This window comes from Chaetura pelagica, unplaced genomic scaffold, assembly GCF_000747805.2.
Source record: "Chaetura pelagica isolate M959 unplaced genomic scaffold, ChaPel_1.0 scaffold101, whole genome shotgun sequence".
NCBI classification, from domain to species: Eukaryota; Metazoa; Chordata; class Aves; order Apodiformes; family Apodidae; genus Chaetura; species Chaetura pelagica.
Window position 1 is genome coordinate 662,305 of NW_009952564.1, and position 26,422 is coordinate 688,726.

Sequence of the window (26,422 nt, forward strand, 5' to 3'; positions counted from 1 at the left end):
TGAGAATTCTGTCCCCAAGATCCATTTGGGTGAAACTCTCATCAGCTGCAATGGTGTCAATCTTTGTAAATTGATGCTCTCTGAACTTTACCAAATGGTCATCATCTGACTCCATGTAGTACAGATTGAAGGTCTCTTTGCAAGTGCCCAGAACTAGAGGGATACTATTACAGTCCCTCAAAGTAAACTTCAGCTCCACATATATCTTCTGAGCTGAGTTGCGTGGAATCCAGTTTGTTCGCAGCCAATTGTTTTGACTATGATCCATAACGTTGCACACCTGGTAAGTTCTGATTGGAGTATAATGTTCATCAACACCACTAATCTCTTCCCACTGAAAAAAAAAAAAAAAAAAAGAGAAAAATGAAATTAATTAAATGAAATTAATGATTATACCAATAAAAATCACATTTAGAGACAAAAGCTGTGAAAAAGCAGAAATCACTTAGCTTGGACATCACTAAAACAGACAACAAAGTCTGGTTGAACATGCACTTTTTTTTCCTATTAAGACACAAACATCTTTAATGAACACAGAATTTACCATTAAGAAGTCAGATTGTACCAAGTTATTTCAAGGTGGTATGAGAGAGATGACGCAGTAGTTTTGTATTACTAAAAATCTGTGATATTTCAAACTAAATGCAGTGCTGTCCCCTCATAAATGATCCCAACACGTCTTTACTACAACTGCACTTGCCTCAAACAGAAGAGGTTCACTGGAACACCATCACATTTTCAGTTACAATCAAGTTGTATTTCAAAGATTAATCAAGATTTTAAACCTCACCAAGTGAAAGCAAATGGCTCCCATTGAAATTCTGCAAAGTCTCAATCAAATGTGACAAAATATATTTGTTTAAAGCATGAACATTGATTTTGTTTGGATATACATCTTCTGGAAAACAGTCAAGCCCAGCCCAGTTTCCAGAGTTACTAAAATTACTGTAAATTTATTGTAACTATCTTGGTTACTTAATTCTTCCACAGACTATAAAGCCTATGACACTAAAATGGTTTTTGAAGTATATATAGTTATTTTTTTTTTTTTTTTTTTTACATCACTCATCAGCTGACAAACTTACTTGACCCAGACAAGGGAAGGAATGAGTGTCCTATCTGTGAAATACTCATGTACCAGTCCTACCTTAAGTCATACTCACTGAAGAGGAATATTTGCAAATCACAGGGAAAAAAAAAAAAATATATATATATATACACACAGCGGTACTTTAAATATTTGTCATATACAACGAAGTGATTTAAGATGCATCTTACTTTGCTTTCTCCCTGATTGGATGACTAGCACCATCTTCCTTCAAAAATCAAATCACATCAATGTCATATTTAAGATCTTAGTTTAACAATTACTCATTTTACACAAGCACCTTTTGCTGCAGGACCTTGGGGTAGTGCAGAGCAGCCATTAAGAAAGTACTATTCCTACTATACCAAAAAAGGAACTGAGGTGCAGAATTTTTAACTGTTTCCAGGTTTTACCATACTCGCATCACACACAAAGACAGAATGGGGAAAAAAAAAATAGTGTCCACATCAGAGTAACATCTGAAATTTCTCAGTCCCAAGCCACTAACTGAAGGAAGTTTTGATATGATTAAGAGTTGGTCTGTACAATTAAATTATCAAAGTACCACTGAAGATGTGATTTTAAATCATGTTATTAAACCAATAGATAAAAGCAGTATAAATATTGGTCCTTTAATTGCAACAAAGTTTATTTGAGTTCACTTTACAGATCTAACTATACACAAGTTTTATCTCTTCCTGACTAGCCCAGCAGAGTTAAAATCTGTGTAGAGCAGCTGAAATGCTGCTGCAAGCCCTAACATGCTACTCAGCCAAAGAGCTAGAAGTACAGGGACCTTCTGAATCAAAGTGACTACACTAGAGCTCGTGGCCAACTGAGAGCTGGGTGCCAGGTGGCAGCCCATCATACAAGGACAGGCTCTTGCCTACATAAGAGGTAGCCTCTGACAAATCCCCAAAACTGACTGGAGTACCATCCTCCGAGAGATGTCCTTGTACAAGTCAACCTCTGATCCAATAATCTAGTCCTGTTGCAAAAAGCCACTCAGATGCTGTAATTGCCTCCCATGAAGCTGAATGTACCTATTTAACTATAAGTCTGTCTTGGACAAGTAAAAATTCGGTTATAACAACTGGATGAAACTAGATTGCATAATGAGATATAATTTTATGTACAGTTAAAGCAGCTCACACTGATTCGTAAGTGATCTATTTATTATCTCTTCCATAATTTCTTATGAGTTCAACATATTTTACATGTCTAGAGGGAGACAGAAACAAAACTAGGAAACTGCAGAATTTAAAACATCTTCACAGACGATGTTATTTTTCTGAACAAGTCTCATAGTACTTTTTTCTTTTTCCAGAAGTTTCTTATCCAACATGTATACATGAATGTAAGGATCTTCCCTCCTCCCACATAAGACTAAATGGAGGAATGTCACGGAATCATCCTAACCTCTGGCAGTTTGTTACTAACGATATCGGACCATGACAATGTAGATGCATGAAATGCGCAGTAAAGGCAGCACCCCTACTATGTTCTTCACCTAGATATTACAACATGCAATTATCAATTCATTAAGTTGCAAAGAAGACCAAACTGTTTGGAAACAATTGTAGTCTCTGTTACTCCGCTTATATAAACAACAAAATTTCAAACCTATCATTTAATGCTGAACTGCTGCTGAACAGAAGCACCAGGTACTAACTTCACCAAAATACTTTAGCTGTTACAAAATTATGGAGATTGCAGCTATTGCTTTAGAAAGAGTTAAGGTGAAATGAGTAACTGAAACTACAGGAAATGTCAAAATCAGAATATGTACCCGATTCAAGTAGGTCTGTGACTTCAGTAATTACTATGACCAAACTAAAAAACAAGTAGTACATTTGCATTGCTCATACATAGCAACTTTGCTCAGTAAATTATCCTACTGCCATGCCCAAGTGATCTTGATTCTAAACAGATCATTAGGAACATCAAGACAATTTCCCTTTCATGACCCATGAGTTTCTTCTACTGAGTGAGGTTTCTGAAACACCTTTATTTATAGTTGTTTAAATTTTTATTGCTGTACTTGTAATTCATGTGTTCAACTTGCTCTGTAAAGTTACAATAGTTACAAATTACTTTCTTTAAAAAATAAAAATAAAGAAATGAGATAAGTTCTTATTCCAGGGATGGAATGAAGTAAAGAAAGACATGAAACAAAATGCATGTTGGTTTATATAATATTGAATGTTTTGTTATTTAATCACTACTGTCCATTGCTCCTATGTCAATTTCAGGGGATCAGTTGAAGAACAGCAGTCTTTCACTGTAAATCCTTATATGTTACGTTCCTGGGGCATCCCACGATACCAGTCTTTTAAGGCATCATTTATAAAGACTTGACAGACCAAACCTGTTCCGAACACACATAATAAAAAAAATTCTATATTGTTATTCTGCTGCAAAATGCTAAACCCATGCCCACTTCAGACCAAAGTGAGAATATGCATACCCTCTTTAATGCAAAGTCATGCTGGTTTAGCACCTCTTGTTCTTTTCCCATTATTGCTCTTGAAGAGCTACCACCTCCCACTCTGCTGCCTTTACAACAAAGTATCAGATAGTAACCAAACAAGACTAAGCCTCTCACAGCATTTCTTTTCAGCAATGAAATCAATTATAATTCCAGAGAGGATAAAAAATCAATAAGCAAAAAACCTTTAGTAGTTGAGAATGTAGACCTTAGATTTGCAGAAGTATTGTCACAAAAACATGCTGGCTATTAAGAGGCTAAGTCACAACAGGAAATAAACCTCCTTTGATGCCACATAGCCTACTCAGTATTACAGTAGTCAATACAGTTTCACTTTGTGCAGGCATCATTCTGACCTATATCCCCAAAAAGCTAGCTGCAATAATAGAACAACAAAGTACGAGTTAAAAAGGAAGAAAGAGAAAAACAGGAATAAGTACAGGATAAAGTTTATTTTCAAATCTTACATAAAAGCAGAGTGTAAAAAATAAGATTATTCCTTACAATAAAAGCTACAGAAAAGGTGCTTTTAGTGTAAGCAACAAAAGAGATGCAGAGATGAGAGGGAAAAAAAAAGAAAAAAAAAGAAAAAAAAAAAAGAAAGAAAAAAACTAAGATATTAAACACAAGGAGAATTCAGATCTACCAGGAAGTGGGGGGTACATCAGCTGAAAGAGTCCAGAATTACTATGTTGCAATAAATACCAGTATTTTCATCTTAGAGTACAGAAAATAAAGAAGAGCATTCTAAGTATGCAGAAACCTGGATATCTAGGGCTTGAACAGGTCAAAAGACAGGTAGTTCTAATAAATTATAGGATACTGAAAAGTTATGAAGAGGAATCCAGTCAAAAAGGAAATAACACAGTGAAATGCAAAGAGAATAATGAGATAGAGATATAAGAACCACTGTGACAAAACTTCAGATGTGAGGTACATGTTTATATATGGCAACAAGACAGCAGAAAGGAACATGCTGCTTTGCACCTTAAGCACCGAGTCCAGTCTGTTGTGGTGGCAGCTTCCCCTCTGGCCACCTTCACCTGCCCAGAACTATTACCATCCCATGGAAAACTAGCATGGGGTGGTGGGCTAATTTATATTCAATCAACTCTCCTACACAGCACATCATATGCAACCATGCAATCACTAATATTTCTGCAGGAACAAGAACGTAATGCAAGGTGAAAGAAAGCATTAAACAAGAAAGTATGGCTGGCCAAACTTAGACATAATAGAAACCCAACAGACCTCAAAAAAAGATCTATTTCTGAGGATACTGCATTTTCCTATACAAAATTTCATTTTGCTGAGGCTTTGCTAAGAGAAAGTAAGAACAGTTTATGTTTTTGTCTTCCAGTCAGATGAAAAAGACAAACCAGAAGGTATGAGAAGAATAAGCAAAAAGATGGAAAAATTGTCACAAGGAGATGGACAGACTACACAGCACCAACAGCAGTAAAATACTGCAAAGAGAATTCGGGCACAGACACTTTCTCAGGAATTAGAAAAGACCTCGAGGTTACCTGAGCCAGGAAGGAGGGAACTAGTGCTATATAATACTGAGGAGGAAGCACGTTGGTGGGAGTCAGGATGAAAAATTAAAGAAATCTATTGAGATGCTGGCAGAGCAACTGTATGAAAGCTCTGCACTTTCACTGTCTAAGTCAGACACTGGTGGGACGTAAACTTAATTCTTACCTCAATTACATGCAATTACTTGGGTAACTCTGGTCCATGGCGGATTATACTTCAGAGGTGTCTCAACTTTCTTTCAGTACTATGCAGCTACAAAACTAATGGATATTTACCAGTCCTGGCCATGGCAACACTGGAAATAAGGAGCCAGGTTCCAAACAACAGAAGAATGAAACAACAGGACTAGCTTCCAAGAAGTCCCATAGGTAGGCTATATTCAATGTTTCAAAAGATATTTACAAAATCGTGTCAGGGATTTTATGGCAGCATGATGGGGGAGTTGGAATTCTAAGGCTGTGCTGTGGCTGTGTTGAGGCTTTGGGTGCTGCATTTATCAATGGCAGGAAACAAAACAGTAATTTCAATGGTATAGGAAAATCTCCGAGATTCCCAGTGAGACAATTTAACTCTTATGCTCCAGCAATACTGACTGAAAAAGTTGAGACAGAAAGGATTTTCTTTTCTGGAACAGACTTTCTTTTCCAGCTAGAGTGTGGTGGACTTCTGCCCGTTGTTTTTCTTCTTTTTTCTTTCACTTTCTTCATGGAAGAGAATGTACTGAAGTGAATGTAGGCCATTTCCTAGGATGTCATGAGCAGTCACACCAAAAAGTTCCCTTTCAATATGGGAAAGTAGAGCATGATTGATCTCAGTTCTTTCATCCTTCTTGTTGCATACTTCACCTTTTGTGACTTCTTATCATTCCTATAAAAAAACTTACGTTTACATGAAGAAATTGAAGGCTATTTCGTGATTTACAATTCAACACGTATCACAGAACCACAGAATCCTAGGGGTTGGAAGGGACCTCGAAAGATCACCTAGTCCAACCCCACTGCCAGAGCAGGGTCACCCAGAGCACATCACACAGGAACATGTCCAGGCGGGTTTTGAATGTCTCCAGCGAAGGAGACTCCACAGCCTCTCTGGGCAGCCTGTTCCAGGGCTCTGTCACTCTCACAGTAAAGAAGTTCTTCCTGATATTCACATGGAACCTCCTATGCTCCAGTTTTCATCCATTACCCCTTGTCCTATCACTGGACATCACTGAAAAAAGCCTGGCTCCATCGTCCTGATACTCACCCTTAACATACTTGTAAACATTGATGAGGTCACCCCTCAATCTCCTCTTCTCCAAGTAAAAGAGACCCAGCTCCTTCAGCCTTTCCTCATAAGGGAGATGTTCCACTCCCTTAATCATCTTTGTGGCTCTGCAGTGGACTCTTCCAAGCAGTTCCCTGTCCTTCTTGAACTGAGAGGCCCAGAACTGGACACAATACTCCAGATGCAGCCTCACCAAGACAGAACAGAGAGGGAGGAGAACCTCCCTTGACCTACTAACCACACCCTTTCTAATGCACCCCAGGATGCCATTGGCCTATAATGTGACTGAATTATTCCAATAAACTATTTATTTTTTTTTCACTGTCATATTGCTATAAAACTCCTAAACTATCAAACATCTACATTAAATGGAGTTTGATAATTTTTCAAAGTCTCTATGGAACCCACGCTCCATTGACACATCTCAGACAACAGTCTAACAAATTTTGTTTACAATTTTATTTTGCTTATAAAAATTTGGTATTATTACGTATTTGGTATTATTCAGTATGAACATCATTTCAGGTAATTTCCAACTGTCTTTTAACATAAACTAGTAATTCTAATAGTGGCTAGGTGGAACATACCTTAAACTACATAAGCACTGTGCATGCTAGAACACACACTGGGAATAGTGCTAGGAAATCAGCATAAAAATAGTAACTGAGGGAAATTACTTCAAAACCTCACAAAAACAACTTCATGTGCTTTGATGTCCCACCCTTGCTGAGCAGAGCAGTCAAATCAGTGCTTATTTATAAAATACATTTTAAAATTATTTAATATTTTTGTCAGTGTAATTGCTTTTCACTTTCTGTAAAGTGTTCATATAAGCTTCTGCAGAGCCACCACTAAAATTCTACCTGAAAAATATTCTTTGTTCTAATACTGAAAACTGACCTTGCTCTCATCTACTGCCTCTTACTATTCAGTACAGGTTTTCAGCCAGCAGAAAAAAACCATATTTATTATGCCTTGCTGAGCAATGACAGAAGAGGATGTATTCCCATGTAGGCACTTCCTGCCTTCTGCTATTTATCCAAGCAATTTCCTTCCCAAACAAAAAGAAGATTATGACAGGAATCTCACTTTTCAGATAGCCAGTGCATGCAACTTGGCAACATTTCACTGACAGAATACCAACTGGCAAGTAATATTTTTTTATTTTTTTATTTTTCCTCCTTTGGTTGCCCAGCAATTATGATAAAAAGAGGTAAACAAACAACCTCGAGCAACCAAATTCATTAAGTCTAATTTCCTACAAATCTGCCTCATGTCTGGTCTCTGACAAGGACTCTGATGTCTAATAAAAGGTGAGCGCAAAAAATGTCTCTTTCTCATTGGAAGCATTGATGCCATCTGTTTCTCTCCCTCTTCTTTTCCTATTACTTATTTTCATAAGGCTTGTAGAGACTTAAGCCTTCGGAGACCTTTGCTCCTGTGTGAAATTGTTAAAATTCATCTCCGAGTTCAAAAACTATTAAGTGGGATGTTCATTTCCCCGGCATATACACACACTTCAATGCATACATGTCTGTACAGTTTCCATTTGCTCCAAAGATTATGCAGAAAAGAAGGCAATGGTTTCACAAACAAGCCAAGCATAGTATTCAAAACTAGGATTAGCCTAGGCACTATGAATTTCCATTAAGGTCTTAATGTGGAAAAAATAAATAAAATCTATGTTTGCGAACAGAAAATCACAATAGTCAAATGTTCCATCATGAGTTCAGAGTTAGGCATATGGGGGTTTCATGCAACATTTGGGAATGCTGAAATATTCCAAAGATACATAATACATGTTCAATTCCTATAAGTGTTGAGATCAATGATCAGCAGGCATTTCTGATATTACTCAATATTGGTTAGAATTAGTGTTTTCCTCAGTGACTAATTTTATGTTAAATTAATGGGTTTTTTACAAAAGAAAGTTCAGTAGAGGTCCTGAGTACAAGCATAAAGGAGACATTTCTAGTGAAATGTTCTTTCCATTGGAAACAAGAGATCAACATAAAAAAATATTCGACATATTTTTTTTTCTGTTCTTTTACAATTCTATTTCTTTGTTCCAGAAATGTACAAACATTAAGCTAATTTTCTTATTTTGGAAACAGAAGTGCTACCAGCAAACATTGTTAACTAAAGCTATTCAGTTCCATGACATCTTTGTCAAGTCAGTATTATAATAAATTGTTTCATATATTTGTAGCTGTTGCAGGTAAGCATCCTGCAGGCTCACACAGTGCTCTTTGCATAAAATGTGCCATATTTATCCTCCCTGATACAAAACTTTCATTAACTTTTTGATATATATCTGACACTTGCCTTGGGAATCCTTGATCTTCCACTCAAAGGACATCTGCCATAACACAGTAAGAGTATGTGCATAGTCTGAGTTGAACATTGAAATAAAACTCCACCTCCAAAGAGAGATGCTTTATGAAAAGCAAGACTTTCAGAAAGGACTAAAAAACAAAGATATAATATTGGGCTGAGGGAAACCACAACAAAAGAGACAAATCATCACCACCACAAACGTTTGTATCTTTAAAAAAAACAACCCAAAAGGTCTACAAGTAATTTTCTGACAGCTTTGTGCCTGTCATCTTAATTAACTGAAAATCTATTTAAAGTATGAAACATCTGACAAACTTTATATCAAAGCAACATAACAGGCCAAGATTGAAAGCCTCAGGCATGGGAATATTTGCCAGTTATCCAAATAACATTTGTATTGGTTTTTTGGTTCGTGGAGTTTTTTTAAAGAACTTTCCATAAGATAAGTTGACCTAAAATTATTTTAGTATGATAAAAGGTAATTATATCATAATTAAACATATACATGTATATACTTCAGTATAACACTTTCTCTATCACATATTGTCCAGTATTTCAAACATTTTCATCATGCTGAAGCCGTCATTTGGGAAACAGATTTCAGGACTTTAAGACAAGATGAGTAACTTAGATGCCTCCTTTGTTTCAGTACTTACACCTTCTGTTGACTTTCTCACTGTAACATTAAATATTACCAAATTTAGATCACTAAAAGGATCAAGCTTCACATACATTGAACACGATTCTAATGTGTCCTATGCAATTTCACAGTCAATATAGAGAGAAAAAGAACTTTTTCAGTTACTTGAAAGAAAAAATGTTCAAGGAGAGATTTCTATAAACAACCACCAGAATTCTGAAAAGGAGTGAGGAAATCAAACAGCCAATAAAAATTAGCACACATTTTAGTACAGCTGGAGACTAGAAATAAAATAATTCAAATCCAAAAGGAAGGTGGAACTTTGCTACATATGATATACAAGTTGAACAAAATAGTAACAGGATGCACAAGCTCTGAAAGCTTGTTATTAACAAAAGCCCTGTGATGACTACATCATAGAAAAATGCATTCCAGACCAGTTCACCAATACGAAAACACTTTCCTCATAAAGTCACCAAAGATGCTGATGCAAGGCCCATAAATACCAATCAGCTGAGATCAGAGGAGAGAAAATGATCTGATTTGGGAGTTTAAGAAATTTTCAAAAGTTAATGAAAATACCTGCTAGTACTCTGCCTCTCTCCAGTTCTTGTTAGTTTTTTTCTAAGTTGCACATGAAAGAAGTTGCATTGCAAGAGTTTTCCAATTGAGTTACACGGTGAAATTATCATTACCAGCATATAAACCCTACCAAGACACAGAATTTGGTACACTTTATACTCATGCTATTTTAGTAGTCTATGACTTTACATCAACTAGTCATAACTGTTAAACTACAAAAATCTACTGTGACAGAAGATAAGCATACTAGAGAGAACGCAAGGTTGAAAGAAGGATACATTAGTACAAAATTACATGCAACAATATTCAGTCCCTGGTCCACCTAGTATTACAACTATGCTCTTCTCCTCTGCTCAGTTATTCACTGAAGTCTTCACATTTGTGGGAGATGAAACAGACTTGATGGCAAATCATTATATTCGGAAGACTTTGTTTATGTGGCTTCAGCCTAAAAGTTGGTGGTTCCTTATAACTAAGCAAAATAGTTTCAGAATCACAACCAAGACAAAAATCTTAGTTTCTCATCTGATAAGAGCTCAGGGGAAATCAAGAGTACCTAGGTATTAAATCTGGCTGACAAAAAGTGAGACTTTTGCCACACTACGCACAGCTCAAAATTTACCCCAAATAAACTAAAACAATCTAATGGATCTAATGGAAAATTCTTATCTAGTATTTTTTCTGTTTTTCATATTATCTTCTTTCAATATAAGCAAAGCCAAAATAGTGAAAGTCAGAAAAAAAATCACAAATATATATATTTTAAATATAATTATTTATTGATTTAAAGAAAAGGAAGCTCACCTTATCCTCCTGAACAGAACATGTGTTTCCCAGCACATGACTGTACAGGGGACTGGAGAGAAACCGTATCCCATGATGTGACTATAGAATCATAGCCTGGTTAGAAAATAAGACCAGACATGAAGGAGGGCAGAAAGAACAAGAACCTTCCCCCTCTACTTACTAGACCTGAATCCACTGCTACCCACAGCACAAAATATATTGCCACAGTGATCTGAATATCTTTCTAAGTTAATCTCATTTTTCCAAAGCATAACAAATACACACATAACATAAAGCATGACTCTCTTTCTCTCTCAAAACAAAAACAACAAAAAGTCCTGCATTCATTAATGCCTCTTAGTTTTTAAAGACCTTGCATCTGGGAAGTAAAATAACAAACATTACAATAAGTGGGGGTTTAAAAGGTAAATATTACTCTGCTATAGGTACTAAACACACAATATTGTAAGAAAACACCTTATCATGGAAGAACTAGACTTACTGGCAAACCAAACTGCACAAAGATAAGTAAAGCTATCTTTTTTCCCTATCTCTTATTGCTAGGCGGCTGAGTACCTCATCATCAAACTTGTAAGGACAGCTGATTCTCACCGCTCTGCAAGCAAAATCCTCTAAATCACAGTGGGGTAAAAAGGTCACTACAATGGGGAAAACATCTGACCTTGTAACAGACATCTAAATCCAGCATTCCAATGTCCATTGATAGCTTGGACAAGCAAAACATTTACAATTTTTTTCTTTTTTTCTTTAGGCTGCATGCCTCCTGGAGAAACAGTTTTAAATTTTACTTATCTCACAGGTTAAACATATTTTCTGGGAAGTTCTCAATGCAGCCAACACTCTTCATGGTTGAACTACCAGTCACATCTAAACTCCTTTCATCCATGACTATTGTACAGAGTAGGTAACGGTCAACCTTTAAGTGTAGGTGTTTCAGAGACAGAAATAAGCAGCTGTTTAGTATAACATGTACTTCAGCAAGCAGAATTTTGTCCCAAGTAGTGGACATGGAAAAACTGTGTCTTCAGTAATTATGATTAGAGAGAATTTCACACTTAATGTTAGACATAACACTTCCAGCGAAGTGGCTCATAACAGTAAGCTCCTATTAATATTTAATAATAGTACAAATAAAAGCATTAGGTCCTCCAACGTTATCCTCTGCTTCCCCTAAAGCACTACTTCTGGACGTAGCCAGGCCAGTACGGACAGCAAAGCCTTATAAAGAAAAGACAGTAGTTGCAGAATGTAAAGAAGCCAGTTCTCCAAACTGTTCACTGGTTAGGTAAACCTGGAGATACCCCTTACCCACATTTGTGCCTCAGTTTTCTAATATGTAGAATAGGAACAAATTAATAGTAGGTAGACATATTAGCTATTATTTTAGTTATTATTTGGACTCTAACAAGAATTCAATCATGCCTTCATAAAACAAAACAAAAACAAAAAAACTAAACAAAACAAAAACAAAGAAACAAAAAACCACCCATCACAAAACCTCAAATATTAGCACATTAGCAAAGGGTTTCAGAAGCAGCAGCATTACTTAAATAAGAAAACATCATCTTTGCACAGAAAGTGAAAAACATTTGTGGCAGAGGAACACTTAAAAATTCACATTTTAAAAGCCTCTGCAGTTTGTTGCTTTGAATTTGGCAACCAAACACAAACATAAAAGTATTTACATCAAAATGCACAAAACAGGTGCATAATATAGTATTTCCTTGGTATAGCCAGTCTTTCAAAACAATGTATTTTTACACAAAGGCATTTCCTACAGAAATCCCAAACCACTTCATGTTCTCCTATTGTCATTAATACAACACTGAACATACAATGAAATTCAGTAGTGTTGTGCTGAGTGTAACTGTAAAAAGCACCAGCTGGCTGTATTAGGAATGGCATTCTTCCAGGTCTCAAATGTCTTATTTATATACAAAGGAATCCTGCCAGCTGTTTAATATTTAGGGCTAATAAATATAATTGGCAGTACTACTGCACAAGGACAAGTAACACAAATACATACCTCCCAATAGAAAATCTGATTTGCTCTTAGATGATTAAACCAAAGATGGATGCAGAGTTCGGAGCAAATTTTACATAGCTGTCTTTTTTATTTAATCCAAACAATATTTACTTGTTTTCCAAGTGCAAAACTGAAGAGAAAAAAATACCAGGCATCACTACTCCAGCTGCTCTGAGACTGATGTAGCCTTCAACCAGTGTTTTCCACACAACATGAATAAAGATAAATCGTTCAGGACAGTGTGCTGAGGTAGAAAGACAGGACACAGCACAAGTTTCTGGGGTGGGGAGGTAGTTCATTATTCATTCCATAAAAAGTGCTGGATGACTCCAGAACTCAGTCAGACCATACCATCCAGTCCAGAAGTGATACTTATTCCCATGAGCAATGCTTCTATGCATGTGTAGGACACCTTTACCTCTCACAAACAGATTAACTCCATTTTAAAGGGAAGGTGAGTGCAACGCACCTGAGAATGCAAACATAACATCTATGGACATGCTCGGAGATTCAAGTTCCTATTTCCAGCTTTCTAGCAGACTTGAGGTTCACAAGGTTGCTACATCATTGCTGAAGTAACAGTGCAGCAGATTACTGGTGAGTCTAGTAGTCTTCCCTTCACCTCAAGAGGGTAAGCATATCCAAAGAGTTGGCCCCCCTTTTCAAGCAGCCTCACAGATTCTAAGAAAAGCTTCAGGATCAGTGGCCTTCAACATGGTAACTGCCTTTTATATCACACCACTGGATGCAATCTTGAACAGCAGATAAGGACTAAACCGGCCCTCAACAACAGCTCCGAATTAACTCATAGGACCTGTGGCAACAGGGTAAAAAAAAGGGCAATCCACAGCTCTACTATTAACAAAATACATTAAATACTTAATAAATATTATTATCTTCCTACAAGTCACCAATAAAACAAAAATTCTCTTCCTCCTGAGGTTGGCCTTTTTAGTTCTGTAAAAGGCAACACACACAATCTTTTCTTAAAGGAAACATCAGAAAACCTGTCTCTGCAATCATACCTTTCCTTTAATGGGGATAAGCCAGAAATAGTTATGAGATAAACTGAAAAAGTATAACAATGCTCCAATCCTTTGCTTGGAAAGCACTGGGAAAACAGTAATTAAAAAAAACCCAAAAACAACAGTACCAGTATTACTTCTTAAATCTAAGTATCACATAGGTTCTTGAAAGTTAAGCACATTTTGATATCACAGAAGAGTCATTATGCTTAAGAGGCTAAGTTAAAAATACCCCAAAAAAGGTTATTATTCTATTGTCAATGGCTGGGTCAAAAGACTAATTATAATATTGTATTTTTACTGTAATTCTACGTAAATTAATTTTTTCACCAGGCAATTAGGGAGTTAGTTCTATACTCATATTTCCATAATTATTTTAATTGGAAAATATGTTTAATACAGGAACTCATAGCTTGACATTTCATATTTTCTAAAGATAAATTTATTTCAGTTCAACAAGAAGAAAGTAATTGGACTGGGAATTCTAGAGATAGTCCAGATATCTTCCCAACCTCTGGCTAAGTTGCTCTTAATTTCTCAAGGCTATAAAACATGATTAAACAATTACTTTTCATATGTCAAGCCAGGGATGAAAGAGAAACTCATGCCTAATTTAATAGAAGATGAATAAACAGAAGTAACTACACCAGGACTTTAACCAAAGACCAGAGAGGCAACGGCATTAGCTGATTTTCACAGTTCTCTACCATAGCAATAAGCTGGAGATACACCATTTTCTACAAAGTCTCAGTTCATTATGTGACAAACTGTACACACTGGGAACTGAAAAACAGTCAGCATGTCAGGGGAATGTGTAGTTTTACATCAAGAAAAAAAAATAAAACAGTTAGCCAGTCCTATGGCCACTAGGGCAGCTTTCAGGTTGAATCAGATTCAGTCTTGGATAAATGGAAGCTTATTAGATAAAACAGTTCACAAACACACAAAACCCATTGAAAAAAGTCTGTTGTTCACATTATGTACGTCTTGCACAGCATCCATTCAGTAGACCTCATTCACAGGTCATTTTAAACCCAAGGAGGAGTTAAATGTTTCCTGTGAACAGCAGACATGCAACAGTATTGTCATCTTTTACAGAAGCCTCACATCTAAATTCCATTATACAGATGTGTTTCTATACTTACTGAGAGGAAGATTGACAGACATAATCAGGAACACAAACTCTCGACCTATAATCCTACTAAAAGAATTCCTCCATAAGACCCTGTGTATACATTTGAGGCACTGCTGGTTTTGTATTCCAATATTCAAATTGCCTCACTTCTAGGTCCTGTAGTTAAAAAAACAGTTAACCTTGCACCGCTCTCAGTAAGACACTGATTACTTACTGTGATAACCTCAAAATGAAAAGGACTGCCCAGGAGAGAGGGTGGTTGTTACTTTGGTTTTTGGGTTTGTTTTGGTTTTTTTTTCACAAACCACAGTATTAAACATAAATGAAAGCTTGCTAGGAACGTGTATCAATAAATGTGATTGCTCTGTTCTTTGTGTTTGTAACTGCGCAGAGGGGAAAAAAAAAACCAAAAACAGACAAAGATTTCACTGTTTTATTTATTTTGAGGAATTATGGCTCCAGAGGTTAAAGTTTACGCAGAACCAGAATACAATGACATCCTCTATTTGACAAGATAGCCCCGTAGTAGCAACCATATGGTCTTCCATACTGTCCTGACAATGACCTCGACAGTTATGAGTGAATAACAGCTCAAAGGATGAGAGACAAACTAACCTTCACACTATCTCATTCTCCTGGGCTTTTCCTGCCCAAAGGTCAGGAACTGTGTCAAATTATTTATGCTTCTGATAAAGAAGACTCAATCCCAGGACTCTGAGATAAGACTATCACAGACTTTCTATATGAGTTTAGTCTTTGAAGTCCCATAAACCAAAAGATTAAAACTACATTTTAATATACTTGGTTAGGAAAGATACCATATGTAGGCAACTGTCATTTGGATCTTCAGCTTTAGCTACTTGCTTCCTAGTGTCCATCTGAACATGCTGCGAGAATGAAATTCAAAGCCCATACATTTCTAACAGAGAACTTGAGCTGTCAAAGATTCTTGCCTTTGCTGGAATCGGAACTCTCTCCTACAAGATGGATGGGCCCTACAGAGAAACCTGTCACATGAAAAAATCTTGGAATGTGCTTCAAGCCACAGGACAAATTCAGTGTTGCTACTGATTTATAACCCATGAAATATATCTACTAATACAGATTTACTGATATGGAATAAAGTTCAAAAGCACACTTCATAGTTGTCTCATATTCACATGTCCCAGAGCCAACAACCAAATTAGCAATGTTTTGGGAAATGAGAACTACAGCTTGGACCCCATATGTCACTTACAGCTTACAACAGCAGAAAATGAGATGAAGAATGTAGGAAGCTGATAACCGTAACACACAGAACTCCATTATTTAAATTATAATGAACACATTTATTGCTGATGAACCTCTGTAGTGCAATATCCCAAACCAAAGGAGTTAAGCAAAAAATTAAGTATTAAACATTCAAATTATCTTTGATGGCAGAAAACCCCAGAATTCATATATCAAAAATTTCAAGCTGTAAGACTAATAGTTCTATCATGAAAATATTAATCTGCCCCTCAAAACAGCCCAAAAATACAAATTTGTTTCACTCCATTTCATTTTGTCAGGAATAAGAAAAAAAATTAAGATGAAATTTATAACTTCTGGTTTGGCTTGGTGGGTTTTTTGGTAGTGGGGGAAAGGCCCAAGGAGTAGCTCCGGTAAGAAGCTGAGGAGCTCCCCCTGCTCCCAAAACCCAGACAAGGAGCCATTAGAGGTACAATAGATGCACCTCAGTGATTAATATATGAAAGAACAGCTATAACACTTGAGCAGAGCTAGGATTTGTGCTGGAAGAGAAGAGCGTTGCAGGGGAGGCAGGGCGTTGCTGGTGGTTGGTGAGGAAGAAGGGGAAGAAGGTGCCCTAGAAGAAGTCTCCCTGCAACCCATGGCGAGATGGCAGCTGTCCCCCTGCACTCCTGAAGGAACGTGGTGGAACATTCCCTTAAGGTGCCAGGAGGGTTGAACTTGGCCACTGAACTTGGATGCTGTGGCTGGTGAATTTGCTGCCTGGGGACTCTGATCGCACAGCTTTGGAAGACCAGGGGAGTTTGGTCCCAAAGCAGCCCGTGACTCTGTGGGAAGCCCAGGCTGGAGCAGCTCCAGACCTCATGGGGAGGACTAATGAAGGAGACATTCATGGAGGACTCTCCCATGGGAGGGATCCCATAGGGAAGCGGGGAAGGACTGTAAGGAATCCTTCTTCCTGAGGAAGGAGCAGCAGGAACCACCAGCCTGTGAACTGACTCTAAACCCCATCCCCTGTACCCCTGTGCTGCTGGGGGGAAGGAGGGAGAGAAACTGGGAATAAAGTGATTTGGGCCTGGGAAGAAGGGAGGGGTGGGATAACATATGCAAGCCCTGCTGTGTGTGTGTCTGTGTCCTGTGTGTGTTTGATTAGTGTGATTTTTTTTTTTTCCCAAGTTGAGTCTGTTTTGCCCAGGAGCTTAATCAGTGAAGAACCCCCCTTGTCCTTTGTCTCAACCCAGGAACTTTGTGCTCCTCGCCCCAGAGTGTGTGTGTGTGTGTGTGTGGGATGGAAGGGGAGTTGTGTGAGCAGCCAAGGAGCTGTTCCTTTTGTGCTGGGCCCAAACCACTACATTAATGGCAAGCCAGGTAGGAGAAAGACAAAGAATCATGACAATAACTAAAAAAATCCCACAACATATCTCTGAATTCACGGAAGTATTTTATGCAAGTGATGCTAAATACACACTTTACGCACATTAGTTTTATAATTGATGCATTAAACATTCTGGAATATTTTGGTCTGCTAATTTTACATGCAATATTATACTAAATAAAAAACTTTTTACTGTAATTACACTGCAACTATTTAACTTCATAAATAAGCACACTTCCAACAGGAGAATAGTACTGCTGACATTATTGATAAATTAGCAATTATTTACTTGAATTGAATATTAAATATCAGTGAAAATACTGAAAAATCATGCTTCATAAGCATGACTATGATTTACCCAGATTTAATATTTCATTCATTATACAAAGAGATTTTGAAAATAAAATAATAATACATTATTTATATGTCTACTTACATAACATTCTTGGAAGACATTGCTTAGACTTAGAAGCCTTGCTAAATATAACATGTGGAAAGAAAGCTAAAAGTAGCCGAAATAATAAAATTACTATTTTAAAAAAATAACAATTAGACACCATTTTTCATCATAGAGGACACACTATATATCCCACATATGCCTGTTTTGTACTGTACTTTCTCTTTCAATAAAAGCAGTTTTGAACTCTTATGAAAACTCAGTTTCCCACAAAAAATGCTGGACTGACAAGATAAGAGAAAAGCCTGCTTTGAAAAAGGATGAGAAGAGAGGAAAAACATAATTTAGTTACAGCTTATACTAATTTGCACATATGCACATTCTTGAATTCAAGTATTCAAGATTGCATTTTGTTATTGAGGGTGTTTTGTGCTATTTTTGTCGGGTTTTTTTTCATTTCTTTTTTTTGCACTAGCAGGCAGATAGTCTCCGTTTACTCTTCCTGCTGTTGTTCAGAAGTTACATACTGGTTTTAGCAATGGTTTTGCTTTATTTCCTAGAGGTGTAGGGGTGACAGACAAGAAAAGCAAGCAGAACAGTAGGTAGATGTTTGACAAAGGTTTTGTAATCTCAATAAAGAAACAGAAACATCAGCATGGCATGTAGGTGATTAATCACACAGAAAGTCTCCTCATAAGCATGAAAGCCGCAGCTGAAATTTGTTCACACAAAACATTTATATTATATTTATGAATGCTCCCAGTTTTAACAAACTTTTTATTTTTCTTTACAGAAGAAACCTAAATGCACAGACCACATTATAAATTGTTTGTACTTCTCTATCTCAAAAGGTAATGATATTTTTGCAAGCAGAAAGAAACCAAAAATACACATTTTAGGGAATACTACAAAAAAAAAAAAAAAGTTAAAGAAAAATATTGGAAGCCTAGGTGGGAGACAAGAACTGAGGACAAAAGGATTTCAGTCTTACAAGACAAAGCTACAGAGAGAAGGCCAGTAAGTGACAAGAAATGAGGAAAAAGGAATGCTACTGCAATCAGAAAAGAATAGGCCATTATATAAAATCCAATGCAAAAGTGGGTATGATTCAAAAACTGTTATGGACAAAGGAATCAAGGAAAGAATAAGAGACTAAGATGCAAAGAAAGAATGAAAGGTGGGAAAAAGGCAGACATTGTAAGCATAAAGGTGCTAGACTGAACAAGAACTATTCCCAGCCACTTGGAACTGTGGAGAAGAAGCAGAAACACCAAAATCTGGATCAGAAAGTAGATAGGCCAGAAAGAGACAGAGGGCAGAGCAAATTCATGCAGCATTCCAAAAGCCAGGGAGGCAACTCCTAATGAAATCAGGAGGCTGTGAAAGTAAGAGAATACAGAGACAATACACTCATGCTCTTTGGAACCAACCTGCAATCTGACTATAGCAAAGTGGACACTTTCATGTGCAGGGCATGGCAACTTAGTTAAGACAGACAATCTTGCAGTATTCAAGATGGGATGTTTTGGACATGAGTTTGTTTTTTTTGAGATTGTCTAACATAATGTTCTACAGCATAATTCAAAATTCACTTGCTGCCAAGATACTGTCCTTCAGAAGGAACCACTGCCTGGCTACTGCAACAGCAAGCTGAAATTAAAAAACACCACAAACAAAATACCATGCCAATATACTCGCTATCTGATTATTTTTTTCCTGTGAAGAGTACAGAAATGTATGTGACCTCTAATCACCACATGCAAAACTGATTGAGCTTACACAGGAAGTGGAGTCATGGCACTTACCTGCTGATTTTGCACTGCCCTATTCCTACCTTCTCTTCTGCTCCCTGCATTAGTGTTAAAGTGGCGATGGAGGGAGATGATACAGGGAAAAATTCATCTGAATTAAAACCTGGCAAAAAACCACCAAAACTAGACCAAAGGCAAAAAAAGCCCTGAACAAAAAAAGAAAAACATAAATAAAGCCACAAGAATGGCTACAATGATGAATGAGCACAGTGTTAATGTCAGCTCTCTGACTAAGGTAGGAACAGAGAGATGAGGAGTAGGAAGACCTGGGAAATACAGGCTGGTCAGCCTCCATCCCTGGGAAGATGACAGAACAAATGTGAGCCATTTCCAAGAATGCAAAAGAACAAGAAAATAATCAGAAAAAGTCAGCACAGCTTCACAAAGGGGAGACCACGCTTGATTAACTTGACAAGCTACTCTGATTAAATGATGGCCTATCAGATGAGGGGAGAGCAGTGGATACTATCTAACTGGACCTCAGTAAAGCTCTTGACACCGGCTCCCATAATATGCTCACAGAGAAAACTGCTGAAGTTTAGGCCAGATGAGTAGACAGTGAAGTGGATCAAAACTGCCTCAACAGCCAAGTTCGGAAGGTTGTGATCAGTGGCACTGTGTTTAGTTGGAGGCCAGTAACTAGCAGCGTACCCCAAGCTTCAATAATGGGGCTGTTCAATCTCTTCATTTATGATCTGGATGATGGGAGTGAGTATAACCTCAGTAAGTTTGCTGATGACACAAAACTGTAAGGAATGGCTAATATACCAGAGGGTTGTGGTGTCATTCAAGGGGAACTCGACAGGTTGGAGAAATGGGCTGACATCTCATGATTTTCAACAAAGGGAAGTACACCTGGGTAGGAACAACACACTTTGAACTTTAACTTAGCAAAATTGGATTTCCCTGCTCATAAGCACACACATCATAAATAACTAGTTTTGGTAAAAAAGCACCTGGATGCACACACTTGCTTCCCAGATTACTGCCCCTTCCACATTGATATTGTTCCATTCACTGCAGCAAAGGGTTTGTAACAGAACCAGCACTGCTGGTTTCCTGCATAATTTAAAGCGACCTCATTCTGATTCTCAAAACAGCATCCTGTGATAGCACAAACCATTTGACCATGCAAGTGAAGTTGTCCATCTCAGCAATAGTACCAGCAAGCACAATACAAGCCTCAGTAAAATAGTGCCACTTTGCAGGTGATTTAAGGTTAAATCAGTAACTTGGAAAAGGCGCTTTGCAGCATCTGTACGCATACAGGTCACAAAGTTGCTGCTTTAAATTATGAGAGAACTGTGATCAAAACCAAGGATGAGAAACAAGTCTGTACAGAATACCCGTGCAACGTCTTTTGTTCTTGCATAAAAGCTCTTTCACAGACACCTTCTTCTACGAACCCTCAGATCCAATCAACAACAGTTTCTATTCCAGAAGCCTGTACCCCAAGGGCCCCATCCCCTTCATCAAGAGAGAAGGCAATCTCATTTCACTGTAAGAGCACAATTTCTGTTAACTCTTGCCAGGCTACACTTGGCAGTCTTATATTTAAACAGTGCTAACTGTCATGACAGAAATTTTTGGGTGACTGCACATGTGTGATCCAAGTAGGGAAAAATGAAATGTGATTGTCTGTAACAACTTCTCAGTCATGACTCTCAAGAGCAGTACATGCAAACATGTCCATCTGTTCTCCTAATTAAGACACTTCGGTCTTTAACAGACTACTCTGGTCATAGGCATATGATATCTCACAGAAAGGCCCCAAGATTCATGTTAGTAGTCCTGTTTTACATTCATAAAATGTAGCACTAACTTAAAATTGAAGATTTAGCTAGGATTAAAATCATTTACAATGCATTAAATGACAAAGAAACTGGGATTTACACAATAAAGAATACAGACAGATTGGTTCTGGAAAAAGGAAGACTTTCAAGAAGTATCTACCCTACAAAGTAGGTTACCTAGAGAAAAAAAAAGAAACTTCAATGTTCCTGACAGCAAGATAAGGGCACTTTTTTGTAGGAGATAAGTTCAGGAAAAAGTATTTATACTGCTACATTTATTACTTTAAAAATGGTAGTACTATGAAGGAACAATCCCATTGTGCAAGCCATAATAGGAATACATAAGAATGACTCATCTAAGCCTAGAAAAAACTCTCAGTCCTAATGGTAGATGCTATTTTACAGCATAGATTTGAAAAAGAAGGTCCCAGACCTCTTTACAGTGAATCATCACAGCAAGAAGAATACAACACATTTCAAAACAGAAGCTCCTGTTTTATCAGTCTAATTTCCTGGTTTACAGTAACCGTAATGTCCCAGTTTAAAGTAACTATGAGTCAGAAAACCCAAGTGGACATTTCTGTAACATTTGAATGCAAGTGTTTGTACAAACAATGGGACAGTCAGCTTTATGTCACTATTTTCTGAAAATTGAGATCTTAGCTAGTAATACATAACTGGATGAAGATTGGCTAAAACCATCTTCCTGTCTGTGCTACCAGCACTCATCAACCAATACTTAGCTAACAGAAAATACATGTTGAAAACAATTCTACAAATTAGGCCAGAGTTATTTTTTTTCACTCTAATAATTTATCGATAAAAACAAAAATCTGATCCTGTTTCGGTACAATCAAAATTATATAGAGATTCAAGGCACTAGCTTGGACTGAAATAGTGGAGAAAAGCTGAAACAAAGCATCAAAAGAGCATTTTGTGAAAAGCATTGTTTCTATTAATAGTTTTTTTAAAAAATAAACTCTGTTACAAAAAATGCTTGAAGTTTTCAGGCTTACACGTGTTAAGGAAAATATTAAACCTGGCACAACAATAAACGTTTATACAACAAGACTGAGATCTACAAAGCTATACCAGTTTAAGTTAAACTGCACATGTTTTTGGTCTTACTTTAGCCAAAAAGTTTCAAGAAAGCAACAAAACAAACAAAAAAATTATTCTTTTTCTCTCGGTGTACAGTCAGCATTCATATAAAAAAATTAGAAATGTCTTGAACTGTCTTAAAGTAAGTAACTGCTGAGCACACTACACCGTAACATAATGCAGGAACTACAAACTTGTTAGGCAAAGAAAATATCAAACCACTTTTTCACTAGTTCATTTATTTTCCAATGATGAACCAGTTTCCCTAGCAGTAACTTATTTCGGCATTCTCTTATTCTATCTTTGCTTTGTTTCTCCTTGGTTGCTCTCTGTTTTTAAGGAGAGGAGTGTGGGGCAAGCACAATCCAGCAGCTCTCAAGAGTGATATGAAACATTTGCCTGCTCACTCGGACAGCAAAGCCCCTTTAAGTACACTTTGCATAAACAGACCTCTAACAGCCTTGCAATTATCAGCAATTTGAATCAAGTGACCAAAGCAAAGGTTAACTTGGAGTAAAAGAAAGCATGGCAACTAATTAATATGTCAAAGTAGCACTCTCCTAAAAGAGTTAATGAAGCTTACAAAAGACACATGTGTGCCTTTTGTTGTGCAGGGCTGCTCATGCAGCATAGTGCAGCTGAGCTAGGTAAATGGTGTGTTACTTACCAGGCTGTCAGAGGCACCTGGCTGCCTGTGCCAGTGTCCTCCCCAGCACCCCACCTAAGCCCTACAATGCCAGCCTATGTGAATCGGCAGTCAGTAATAGCTGAGGATGGTTAGCCCCACATTGGGCTCTAAACATGACAATGAAAAGCAGGGAGACAGGATGAATGAGGTTTTTCTGTTTGGCTCATAATAAAAGCCATCACCAAAAAAAGAAGAAAAAAAAACCCCAAACCACCACCAGCCAAAAAAAAAACAAAACAAAACAAAAAAAACCAAACAAAAAACAAACAAACAAAAAAACACACCACCAAATCCAAAACAAACCTGAAAAATCCCTACTACCAAAAAAATCCCCACCCATGTACCACCATCCTCAATGTCTGTGCAGCTGTTAGCTTGTACAAGATGATGCTAATAACCTGTGTACAGGTTATGAACAGCTGAGCTGTGTACAGCTCTGGAGCCCTCATCACAGGAAAGACATAGAGACACAGGAAAGACCCTCTGGAGAGGGTCCAAAGAAGGGCCATGAAGATGATCAAAAGACTGGAGCAACTCTGCTATGAAGACAGGCTGAGGGAGTTGGGACTGTTCAACCTAGAGAAGAGAATGCTCTAGGCAGTCCTTACAGCAGCCTTCCAGTACCTGAAGGGGGCCTACAGGAAAGCTGGGGAGGGGCTTTCCAAAAGACAGGGTAGTGATAGGGGGTAACAGTTTTAAACTGAAAGAGGGAAGATTTAGGTTAGACATCAGGAAGAAATTCTTCACCATGAAGAAGTTTTCATGAAATTCTTCACTGGAATAGGTTGCCCAAGGAGGCTGTGGATGCCCTTTCCCTGGAGGTGTTCAAGGCCATGTTGGATGAGGCTTTGTGCAGCCTAGTCTAGTGTGAGGTGTCCCTGCTCATAGAAGGGATGTTGGAACCTGATGATCTTTAACATCCCTTCCAGTCTTAACCATTCTATGACTCTATGCTTCTTTGAGTCAAGCCAGCTATTACCATACTCAGTCGACAAATGACAGTGACAGCTTCAGACAGTAACATTAAAATAGGTTTAGCCACTATGAAGAAAAACTGTACCTACTCTCCTCCTCAAAGAAGTTTCTTTACATTACACTTCCCTCTGGAAAAAAACAGCACACAGTTCAATCCTGTAGCCTCAGAGAAATTAACTGTCTCATTTTGCCTTCAGAGAAAATTAGTATATTATAAAATAAAAAAGTATCTAGTAAATTCAAATTACATGAAAATCTATACCAAGATATTTGCCCACAGCAAAATAAAAAACATATGCAATACAGTATATAAATGTATTTTGGGAAAAGTAACTTTATAGGTAAAGAGTAAATTACACTTCTTTCTATGACCATCTAAAAATCCAGTAGTTTTAAGACCACTCAATAACCTTTGAAGGCTAAATTGTTTACTGTCTGTTAATCTTCCCATTTTCATTACATTGAAAATTCTACAATTCTTTTAAATGGCTGCAAAAGAGAGACTGTAATTTCCCCTGAACTCAGGGTTCAGTCCTTTTGTCCAGAAAGCAAATTAGGCCTATAGAGCTCTAAGCTGTAAAATCCATGCAGTATCACTCCTTTTATAAGAAAAAAAAAAAAAAAAAAATTCAAAAATTAAATCTAAAAAAAAAAACAACAAAAAAAACCAAACAACACAAGAAAAAAACAACACAAGAAAAAAAAAAAACACAGCAAAAAAACCCCAACAACCCTAACCAAACTTTTTCTCTTCCTGCTCGGCATGAGAGCACTAACTTCTTTCCTATAGAAAAATCATTTGTTATGATTAGTTCATATCTGACCAGTTTCAGTAGTTCTATTCTTTTTCCATGGATGTCTGCACTCACACTGCAAACTCATTAAATTGAACCTTCCAGGCTTCCACCTGCAAACACATTACTCAGGACAGCAAGCACTCCCAGTATTATTGTCATGCTTTAATTACCAGGAGTATCAATTGGTCTTATTAATGATCAACTGGGAAATCCACATGTGCATGATTTTGACCCACTGACAAATTAAAGAGAAATATTTACCAAGACTCAGCTCCTCAGGCAGCAGGTGAGTTTGCTATAAATATGTGCACAAAGGTACTTGACTAAGAAATGTATTTAACTACAATAAAAAATGTCTTGAATGTTTCTTTTAACAAGCTGAGACTAGGAACAGCAAAATTGAACTGTTATAAAACAAAGGTAATGGAACAAATTTGAATTTCTTAAATCCCCAAAACACCCTTTTGTCAGGCAAACCTCAGGCTTGATAAAGAAATTCTTATTATATTGGCAGCAGTATTTGCTCCAGAAGGTACCCACATTTTCTCTAGAATGTCTCCAAAGAACACATTCAAAGCAAAGGCTTTTAGCCTTTTTCACAAGATATTTGCATGCCATCCAAACTCAGCAGAAAGATTACATTGTCTAGAGAGAGTTGACATTTTACTAGTACAAGATACTCCATGTACCTCCTTATAGACATCCTACCATGAACCTCCTCAGGCATTTAGGGAATACAAAGCTGACTGCCAAAAGTGATTTTGCACATCTTTCAGCTCTAGTCAGATCTGCATGCAAATTTGACACTTTATGGAATCAGACAGATGCGTAAAACACTTCGGAGAATTTTAAGATCCCAAATCAACAGATAAAATTGAGCTAATCACACATTGCTTCCTCTGCAAAAGGCAGAAATAAAGGTGGTTTAGTCTGGTTTCCTCCAGACAGAAGGCTTCAGAATTATGCCAACCAATTGTATTTTCCCCTCTCCCATCCACGCTGCCCCCACTAACTTTGGAACCTATTGGCCAATTTTAACTAAATTTTAGAAGACTGGGGTCTTGAAGGATTTATGGGTCTTGCAAAAGTCAGCAGACAGGTAAAGCAGAGAAATACAATGTCTGTTTTGAAAGCTAAGGCTACAGTGTGACTTAACAGCTACTTGGCCTGCCATCCAGTTAGTGTGCACATGCACACACACTTTTCAGAACTAAGTCCAACATAAGACTGCCAGTTCCCCCTCGAAGTTCAAGGGGCAATGAACAAAGATGATAAGTGTAAACTGAGAAAGCTAGTGTATACAGGGATCAGTCTGAAACTCTGCAA

The 26,422-nt window shown here is 37.4% G+C and overlaps 1 protein-coding gene across 1 annotated transcript in view; it reads right to left on the minus strand.

Annotated features, from left to right (window-relative positions):
* Positions 1-26,422, minus strand: part of EPHA3 (EPH receptor A3) — a 206,558-nt gene that overhangs the window by 150,188 nt on the left and 29,948 nt on the right. The window contains 2 exon segments of the mRNA XM_009993327.1: positions 1-13; positions 15-334. The exon segment at positions 1-13 is cut by the window's left edge and continues 307 nt beyond it. Of these exon segments, the coding sequence (XP_009991629.1) occupies positions 1-13; positions 15-268 (267 nt within the window). The 5' untranslated portion in view covers positions 269-334.